The 9334-nt window shown below is 41.2% G+C and overlaps 2 protein-coding genes across 2 annotated transcripts; both read left to right on the top strand.

Moving 5' to 3' along the window:
* Nucleotides 1-3102: 3102 nt before the first annotated feature.
* On the top strand, nt 3103-4731 carry LOC140930467 (uncharacterized). Its single transcript, XM_073380165.1, has one exon. It carries the CDS (start codon nt 3103-3105, stop codon nt 4729-4731), a length of 1629 nt encoding a protein of 542 aa, XP_073236266.1.
* Nucleotides 4732-6874: 2143 nt separating this feature from the next.
* LOC140929315 (CCA tRNA nucleotidyltransferase 1, mitochondrial-like) lies at nt 6875-9334 on the top strand. The gene is made up of 2 exons (XM_073379118.1): nt 6875-7779; nt 8614-9334. The coding sequence occupies exons 1-2, from the start codon at nt 6924-6926 to the stop codon at nt 9129-9131; spliced, it is 1374 nt and encodes a 457-aa protein (XP_073235219.1). The 5' UTR covers nt 6875-6923; the 3' UTR covers nt 9132-9334.

Raw genomic sequence — 9334 nt, 5'->3', positions numbered from 1 at the left:
CGTAAGGAAGCCATTTTGACCAAGATCAAAGTCACGAAAATGTTTGATGCACACCTGAGTCAATTTTTGCGAGCTTGTTTTGTTCGTAATTACACGACACTATAAAAAATTGAAAAAAAAAATTGATAACATGTAATGAATAGCAAAAAAAAAAATAATTAAGAATTCAACGGTGAAAATTTGAACCTTTGGTTTGGAGTATTTTGCTTAGCTTTTGCAATTCTCCAAGATGGATTCGAGATTTGAAGACCACCTTTGTTAATCTATCAGCACGACTTAACATTCAACTTTGTAACAATTTTTGGTAACATTTCAAAACCAAGCGCGCGCTTGTTAACTTACTCTGTAAACCCAAATTCAGAGTAAAGCTCATAGGAAAATATCTTTGATCCTCGTGATAGATTTCCTCAGTAAACTCAAACGAAATTAAGTTGCCTTTTGCAAAAGCAGCAAAATTAAAGTGCGATCATTTTTTAACTCGCCGAGATCTTGAAGTATCCTCAGTTCTGCTGTACGACTAACTAAAGGCTAAAGAGCTGATCAGTTTATGAAGATCCAGTATCACGGCAAAAAATTAAGTTTCCTGTGTGTCCTGTACATAAAAATGAAAGGGGAAGAAGGCTATGCATTAAATGTTGTTTTTGGAATTGCCTGGGTTAAAATCGAAATGAACCACTGTCTTTGTTGCTCCTTTCGAAGAAAGTCTGATCGGACAGGAATTGAAATTCAGCGGGTACGCATGTTTCTACTTTTAAGATTCATAATTCTCCAATTCTTTTTTTTCTTCTTCTTCGTTTTAATTCATCTTTAAAATCAAACAAAGTTAACTTATCTCAGAATCTGTGCCATGAGGAATAATCACAACCCAAAAATGGTCGCTGTTTGCTCAGTATTGATTAGCAAAAGAGCTATCACTTTTTTCACTCACCAATGTCCTGAAACATATATCGCTGCTCGACGTTAGAAATGTTCGCGAAAAGTGAAGAGTCCCTTGGTTCGAGTTCAGGCATCGGTTCCATAAAAAAAGAATCAAACGAAGAAAATCCTCGGCGGCTCATTCCAACTCAATTTAACTGTGAAAACCGAACTGGTGAAGACAAGTGCATTTGGTACTGTGGCAATTTCTGTATTTCTGTGCTCACTTATAATAGCGCAAAACAATGAAGATTTCGTGTTTTGTTTTACCGACAAAGCTAGAAAAATAAAAAAGCAATTTAGCAAATACAGAAGTCGCGCAAGCATCTTAGGCAGTTTCGCATTGACTATCATGACGCACAATTGTGCGAGTAGAATACGCTGATCACACAATTTGGCGTCATTGATTGTTGTTGTTGTTGTGGTTGTTGTTGCTGTATGCTCTATTTAAGGTACGAGCAGGATACCTTGAACGCACAATTTTGCGTCATTGGTTGTTGTTGTTGTTGTTGTTGTAGCAAGATACCCCATTTAAGGTGCGAGCCCGGACCCATAATCGGGGTAACCCCGATAATGACTCCTGGTACGAGCAAGATACCCTGATCGCACAATTTTGTGTCATCGGTTGTTGCTATTGTTCTAGTTGTTGTTGTAGCAAGATACTCCAATTAAGGTGCGAGCCCGTAGCCATAATCGGGGTAATCTCGATTATGGCTCCTGGTGCGAGCAAGATGCACTGATCACAACGGTTTAGCGTTAGGCTGGGTAGATGTTGTTCCGAACTGGGATTAATTTACGTTTCTGAGCAACTTCCCACCTACCCCTCCCCTAAGCCAACATCAACACTTTCTTCTCACTTGGGGCAAAATTTTGGCTTAGGGGAGGGGTAGGTGGGCAGTTTCCCAGAAACCTAAATTGATCGACGAATTGGACTATGGGACTGTTTGGGAGACACTGATGTTTCTTTTATTGGCTACTGCCAGCTTGGCGAGAAACAATAGTTAGCAGTAGATGCCATAGGTCTAAAACCTCTTGGACATCTTATGAAGTATATACAACGTAGTTTTCTCTATGGCTTAGTGAAAAGGGAACCGAAGCGATAAGGAATACTACGTCGTGTAAACGTCATAAGGTGTCCAAGGGGGTCAAGGTCGATGGGATCTAAGGCTTAGGCTTTGATATATTGCTCTAGCATAACTTGTGGCATAATTCGCAACCACGAGAATAATTTTTAGAAAAAAGCACTGCTAGCATACTAAGTTTGCTCTTTTGGCTAGTTTTGCGGTACGAAATTGTCATTTATTGATCATGCAACCACTTTTTTTTGCCTAAGATCAGTGTTTGTTGTGACAGTTATTGGACCTTAGTCCCACAGGAAATTATCCAGGAGTCTACCCAGGACTCTTCCCACAGGATTCAGCACATGTGCATAACTAGCTCTGTTTCATAAGATGGCGTCCGCGCAATATCGTCCCTAAAGCCTCCGTTACTTTTGTCCAGCGGATGGGGTAAGATCCCCGTCGCTGTACAAAAGGATCGCGGCCTCTGGGAACGAGATTGGCGTCCGCGTGCTCTGCATTTTTAGCTAAAATGATCTTAATTTACAAAAACTAGCATAATTATTGCCATAATTTTAGAAATATATAAGCACTATTAGGAGCCTATTATGCTACTTTTGCGAGCACAATCTATCAAAGCCGACACATTACGTCACGACCGTGACCCTATGTTGGTGTACCATCCTATGGGAGTTAAATTCTTTTCTGATGTAATCGTTTTCTTTTTCTAATAAATTAGCATGGGTATAGGTGCTGGCTAAAAGAGGAATGCACAACTAGGCTTGGCTATATTCCTTTATATTATGGGTAGTGTTAAAGAACAATCGCACTAGTAAATTTTTCTATGTCAAATTAGCCGTGATTCAACAACGCTGCTCGTCTTTTTCAATGTCTTTTTGTTCTACTAAATAACGCGAATAAACCAATCTATGAACATCATGAATTTTTTTTTTGTTTTTTTTGACAATAGGTGAAATCATACGCCATACTTTCATGTAAGGTTGTAAATCGAAATAATACGATAAACTTAGGCGTTGATTAGATAGTAATCTGTCTAGTGCGTTTCCGAAGCAGTTGTCTTGATACCGCGTCCAGGGACAAGCGACTTTAAGGGCTTTAAACCTTTCAGATGGCTTCTTTCCCCGTTCACGATGCTTTTATGGATGAATTGTCTTGTCCAGTTTGCTTTGAAGATTTTGTGGAACCTAAATGCCTTCCAGGATGCGCGCACAACGTGTGTAAAATCTGTTTAGAGGACATCGTCAGAGCGCAACCGAAGACTAAACGTGGCTACTTCGAGTGTCCTATCTGTCGGGAAAAGGCTATGATTCCTAATGGAGGGATTTCAAAAATTCCCACCAATACGCTGATTGTAAGAATGCTGGAACGATCATTGGTTCCGCGAGCTCAGCAAGAAATTGCGAGGGCTTTAGAGAGAAGCAAGGAGAAAATTGCGGCTTTAAAAATGGCTCAGGACTCAAATCACAGTGGGGCCGTTGTAGATGTAAAAAAGAAGGGAGAGGAATTAAAGAGAAGAATCGAAGAAAGGGGAGACGCGCTTAGAAAGCTGATTAAGTCACAAGAAGAGATGATGATCGCCAAAGTGAATGATTACGTGAAGAAGTTTGCCCACAAAAATCATGTTAGTGAAGTAAATAGCCTATTGAAAAGGTTGGAAATTTCGGTGAAGCAGGCAGAAGATTTCTTGAAAGAACCAAGCCACCCCAAGATGCTGGAGTCAAAGGTGGCAATCGTAAAGAAGCTGGAAACAAGTTGCCATTTTGAAATGAATTCCTCCAAAGCTTCTCGCAATTTTGATTTTGATTTTTTTCCTAACGAAAACCTTGAAGAATGTTTGAAAAAAGAGTGTTATGGAAAACTGGCAAAAGGCAGCGGAGAAGCTGATTCAACAACTAGGCATCAAGGAAAAGCGCAAGTACTGAAGACCATAACAGTTGATGACATTGGAGAAACATCTTTTAACCCGTACACCGTCGCAGTATCGGCGGAGAAAGGTGAAATGGCTGTCCTTGACGACGAATCTAATCGAGTGTACCTCTTGACGCAGAGCGGAAACTATCTAAGATCGTTTGGGGTCAAATTTGGTGATTTGTACGATATAGCTTTCGTCAGCGATAAATGCCTTGATGGTATTCTGGTGGTAAATCGTTCACATAACCGGTTGTTGGCCTATCACCGCCTTAACGGAAGGTTCTATCCAATGTTCTACGCCACATATCAAAGTCTGATTCATTCCCAGTGCTCAAAGGTGAATTTTTCTAGCGTCACGCCCACTTCAGATGGCCGTCTCATCGTAACTTCAGAAGGGCTTGACGAGAGCTGTGTGATGGTTATTGATATGAAAGTTGGTCGGCAAAGCAAGGATCTTCTCTTCGGAAAAGGGCATCTTGCTTGTCCCAGAAAGGCACTTTTCTACAACGGGGAGTTTTTCGTTTGCGATCGAGATGATGGAACAGTCAAAGTGTTTGACGCGAGAGGAGCGTTTCGACGAGAAATCGGCGAAGATTTGGAATGTCCGCGAGGGATCACTATTGACAAGAGCACAGGAAATATTCTCATTGCAGATCCGGGCACTGACAGCATCTACGCCCACCAAACATGGGATGGATCGCTTGTGGGCAAGTTATCTTTGGATAAACCTCCAATCAGCATTGGATTAAACGGGCAAGGCAATGCTGTGGTCTGCTATCACGACAATCAGTCGCCCTGTCTTCAAATAATGTCTTTCCAGTTTTAACTGAACAGATAAAGGGTGTTTCTGAACCCTGGTGTCACTGATAGGGAGCTCAGTACGTTAAAATGTACGTGTGGAAGTGAAAGTAACTGGGTTTCGCCCTAAAATAATCGATTATCAGTTAGATCATTCGTATTTCTACCGGTAGACATCATGTCATTTTTGTTAACAGAGACTAAGGCCCTCATTAGAGTGTTATTGGGTTGCCTGTGTCTGTTACGACATATTGCTCAACGAGGTCAACAAGGGCTTGGTGCTCTTGGACTCTCCAGATGGAACTTGTTGAAGATACAAATAATTGTGCCTTACGCCTAAAACAATCGCTTGTCAGTTATATCATTCAGTGTGTTTCTATAGAAAGACATCATGTCATTTTTCAGTGTTGTTAGAGGCGACGGCCCTGAGTAGCTTGTCATTGGGTTGCCTGTGTTTGTTATGGCATCCAAAAGGGCTGGGTACAAATGGTTGAGATAACACACACTCCGATCTATTGTTTGCAATTAAAATAATAGACTTTTGTCAGTGAAACAATCCTAAGTATTTTTTTAACTTAGAAAGATTTCTCTGGATGTGGCCCAAGGAGAGCCAGGCGAATAGTTTGTATTGAGAGATCTGGGGATTGGGGCTGACTCGGATCTCTCAATCATTGGTTTGCATTGGTTTGAGTCATTAGCTTGCTATCTTTTGTGAATCTGTCCGCTGAAGGGTGATAAAAGAATCCCGTTTCTTCGACTAAATTCACTGAGATAAGTATGTAAAAATCTGAGTTCTTGGTGACAATACATTTCTCAAGGAGGCCCTCGATTCTGAACATTTCCTTTATAGCTAAACATAAACCTTGCGGTACATACTTAAAACAACTGAGCCAGATCTGGTCTGCTAGACCAATCAAGTCGTAGACGGAATCTCGTTACTAATCAGGCACCAGTTAAAAAAAAAGAAAAAAAAAAACGAGACCTCGCGATTTGACTAGCGCAAGGGTGATCAAATTGAAATCTCTCAGACAGAAGATTGTAAGTTAATGTATCGGTCATATCGAAGCTTCAACATGCCCCCACCGGGCAACCCCCTGGGCATTTGACTTTTTTGAAAATTATTGTTTAAATTCCCCCCTACCCGGGCCAAAATGCCGTTCAAATGCCCCACACTAGGGTCCATTCAGTTGATCAAATGCCCCCACCCCGGGGACATTTCAATGGAACGAAAATGACAGAAGGACGGCGGAAACGCCTTCAGTTGTCGAACAAAATCTTTATAAATATGACAAAAACTGAGAAACACTGTTAGCGTATTTACTACGAACAAAAAACTCGTGCAAAGCGGCGGAAATCGCTGCTACAAGGTCACCGAATGCTCAGCTTTTCTTCATCATGCAACATACAAAGCGTTCTATAAAAAAGATCCCACATATTGAGATTACTACATCATGTCTGACATGACCATTTCACTGACATGCATCATCGCTCACCTTGCAACCAATTGGCCACAAAGGCACAATCTTTTCCACGAAAATCCTCTAACACCGCTTCCCCCATGATAGCTCGCCAGGCCAAAGATTTTACATGAAATCGAGGGTGCAGTTCAAATTCCCCACCCCTAAAGCATGGGGATCAAATTCCCCACCCCCTGGAAGACTCTGATAATCAAATTCCCTCCTCCCCGGGACGGCAAAGGTGTCAAATGCTCGGGGTATGCCCGGGGGGGGGCATGTTGAAGCTTCGATTTGACCGGTACATAACCTGCGAGAACGGCTGCCTATCATTGCTGTTTACCTCTTGGGGTGTAGTCATGCGTCGCGCAACCTCGCCCCCATACTAGCCTGTGCCAGGCTCTCAGATAGTATAGTGCGGACGTATTAAAACGAGCAAAGCGAAAATAAGACGGCCTGGAACAGGCTACCCCCATAATAGAGCTTTCCCCTTAGAAAATTGGGAGCCACGCCCCATCCAATTTCTAAGGGAAATTCGCGCCCAATAAGTCTGAGAAGTTAAAAGATATAGAATCCTTAACAAAAACAAAATCCAAAGACCCAGTTAAATAAGGAACTAAAACAAATAAATAAATAAATAAATAAATAATAAATATAAACAAAAAGTACTGAAAACCTAAATTCAAGACGCATACACACAGTTCTGCCAGCAAGTCAGCGGTAATACAAAATGGAGGTTTGTACAGGTTCGCTGTAAACGCGTTTCATGGTAATAGCGAAGTTTAAACCAACACTCCGCCTGATTAACCTGTTTAGGAAGTCTGAAGGGTTGAGAGGAAAGCCATTCTCACTTATTTGGCGGTCTGGTTCTTATCCAGGCCGTAGGAAAATGTCTTCCAGTGCGGTGGAGAAACTGGTGGATTCTCCTGAGTTTCAAAGCGTCCTCACTCCTGAACTGTTTACAGTGGCTACACCGCTTGAAAAGCAAGGATTTGATGTAAGAATAGTTGGAGGGGCAGTCCGTGATATCCTCCTGGGCATTAAACCAAAAGACGTAGATTTAGGTACGAATGCGACTCCATTAGAAATGATTGAGTTGTTCAAAAAGAGCAACATTCATTACATCGAGACCGGCTTACAACACGGCACCTTGACGGTTCACGTCAACAAGCATAATTTTGAAGTGACAACTTTGCGAATTGACGCTGAAACTGATGGAAGACACGCTAAAGTGGAGTTCACTAATGACTGGATGGTAGACGCAGAGAGGCGCGATTTGACCATCAATGCCATGAGTTTGGGTCTCGATGGCTCGCTCTATGACTATTTTGGTGGAAGAGATGATTTATTGAAGCGCCGGGTGCGATTTGTAGGTGATCCAAAGCTCCGTATACAGGAAGATTATCTGAGAATCTTGAGATATTTCCGTTTTTATGGTAGGATATCCTCAGAAGAGGATAATCATGATCCAACGACATTGAATGTCATACAAGAATGTGCCGAGGGACTGAAGAAGATAGCTGTGGAACGCATTTGGATAGAAATCTCCAAAATCCTAACTGGAAAATATATGCCAAGTCTTGTAAGAAGAATGTATGACCTGAATGTGGCACAATTCATTGGTGAGTGCCTTAAGCCACTTTTCTCTACACACCAGGGGTGCTCTGGATTCAAGAGACTTGATACACTCCGTGTAACCTCTAAATAATGACGTAACTAGGGAATGGGAAATATTAATTTTGCTTTCCTCATAATGGGGTTCATTATGTTGGGAGTCAGACTCCCTGAAAGTTTGTTTTGGCTGGGCCATTGTTCAGGAGGGAAAATGAACTTTGTTATCTGTGGTATGTTCAAGAGGCTTGGTGGTCCAGTGGTTTGTGCTTTGGATTCCAGATCAAGAGATCCCACTTTGGACCTGCAGGGGTCATTGTGTTGTGGGGCAAGATACTTGACTCTCACTTCATCCTGGTGTATAAATGGGTACTGGCAAAATAATATTAGTGTTGGGAGGGAGGCAATCCCTTTTATGGTTGACATAGGTGTCTGCTGCTGAACAAGCTGTGGTTTTCTGGGTCTTGAATCTTAAAAAGGGTATACAACTTCACTATTTAGCATCTTGTGCAGTGTCTTTTTAGAGTGGAAGACTTGAAAAGAGTCTTAAGGTTGATGATGAGCAGTCTACATGTGTGGTACCAACAATTTTTTCCAAAAAGCAAATTCCATGAAGTTAGTTTAAAACATTTCTTAAGTCTGTATGCAAAGCAAAATGAATGAGGGTCATGAAGTAAGGTCTCTTGTCTTAAACATAATTTTAGCCTGCGATCATTTTCTCCTCATTTCTCTATTATGTCTAAAAAAAAGGCGCTTGATTGCAGGTTAAAACAGGGTAGCAAAATGAGAAGTATTTTAAAACAAATTAAAAATTTGTCTTTTTTATTACGGTTAATAATTATCAGGTCTCCCAGAGTACTGCGAAGAAAGCTTTCAAGAGTTGTCCCGAGCATGGAATGAGCACCAGGCCTATCCACTGCAGCCAGTGACACTGTTGTGTTCCTTGGTCAAGACTGTGGATGAAGCTGAGCATCTAACACGTCAATGGAAGCTTTCCAATGCAGAAAGAGCCTTAGGTAAATTTATCACTGAACACAGGGTACCCAAACAACATGAACACCCCCTGAAGCCATACCAAGACTCGATAGTCTCAGCACCAAATATCCAGACAAAGAATGTGATTAAAGGCCATGTTGTGGAGCTGCTACACTATCAAGGACGACATAATCTTGCTCAGGAAATCAACAACTGGGATGTTCCAGTTTTTCCTATCACAGGAGCTCACTTGAAAAAGCTTGGAGTAAAACCGGGGCCAGAATTTGGAAAGATGCTGGGTAAACTGAAAGAACTTTGGAAAGACAGTTATTATACTGCAAATGAAGAGGATTTATTAGAAAAATGTAAAATTTTCAAAGATATCTAGGAATTATTAATATTATTTCTTAACAGCCATTTCATTCAAATCTTTAACAGTTCTGTCAAGTAGCACTCTTGTCTTTGAAGGCATTTTGGATGATAAAGTAAAACAGTACGTTTGTAAACCAAACCTTAGTTTTTGTGTTTTTTTTTGTACGTAAAATAATAACAGCAGCAACAACAACAACTTTATTAGAGCATGAATTTAAA

This window comes from Porites lutea, chromosome 3, assembly GCF_958299795.1.
Source record: "Porites lutea chromosome 3, jaPorLute2.1, whole genome shotgun sequence".
Classification (NCBI taxonomy): domain Eukaryota; kingdom Metazoa; phylum Cnidaria; class Anthozoa; order Scleractinia; family Poritidae; genus Porites; species Porites lutea.
The sequence above is the reverse complement of the archived record's forward strand: the minus strand, read 5'-3'. Positions and strand labels throughout refer to the sequence as shown.

Bases quoted from the DNA above. Each gene is read 5' to 3' on its own strand.
- LOC140930467 (XM_073380165.1), top strand. From the start codon at position 3,103: ATGGCTTCTTTCCCCGTTCACGATGCTTTTATGGATGAATTGTCTTGT.
- LOC140929315 (XM_073379118.1), top strand. From the start codon at position 6,924: ATGGTAATAGCGAAGTTTAAACCAACACTCCGCCTGATTAACCTGTTT. The intron at 7,780-8,613 runs GTGAGTGCCTTA...AATAATTATCAG, and splicing joins GAATGTGGCACAATTCATTG to GTCTCCCAGAGTACTGCGAA.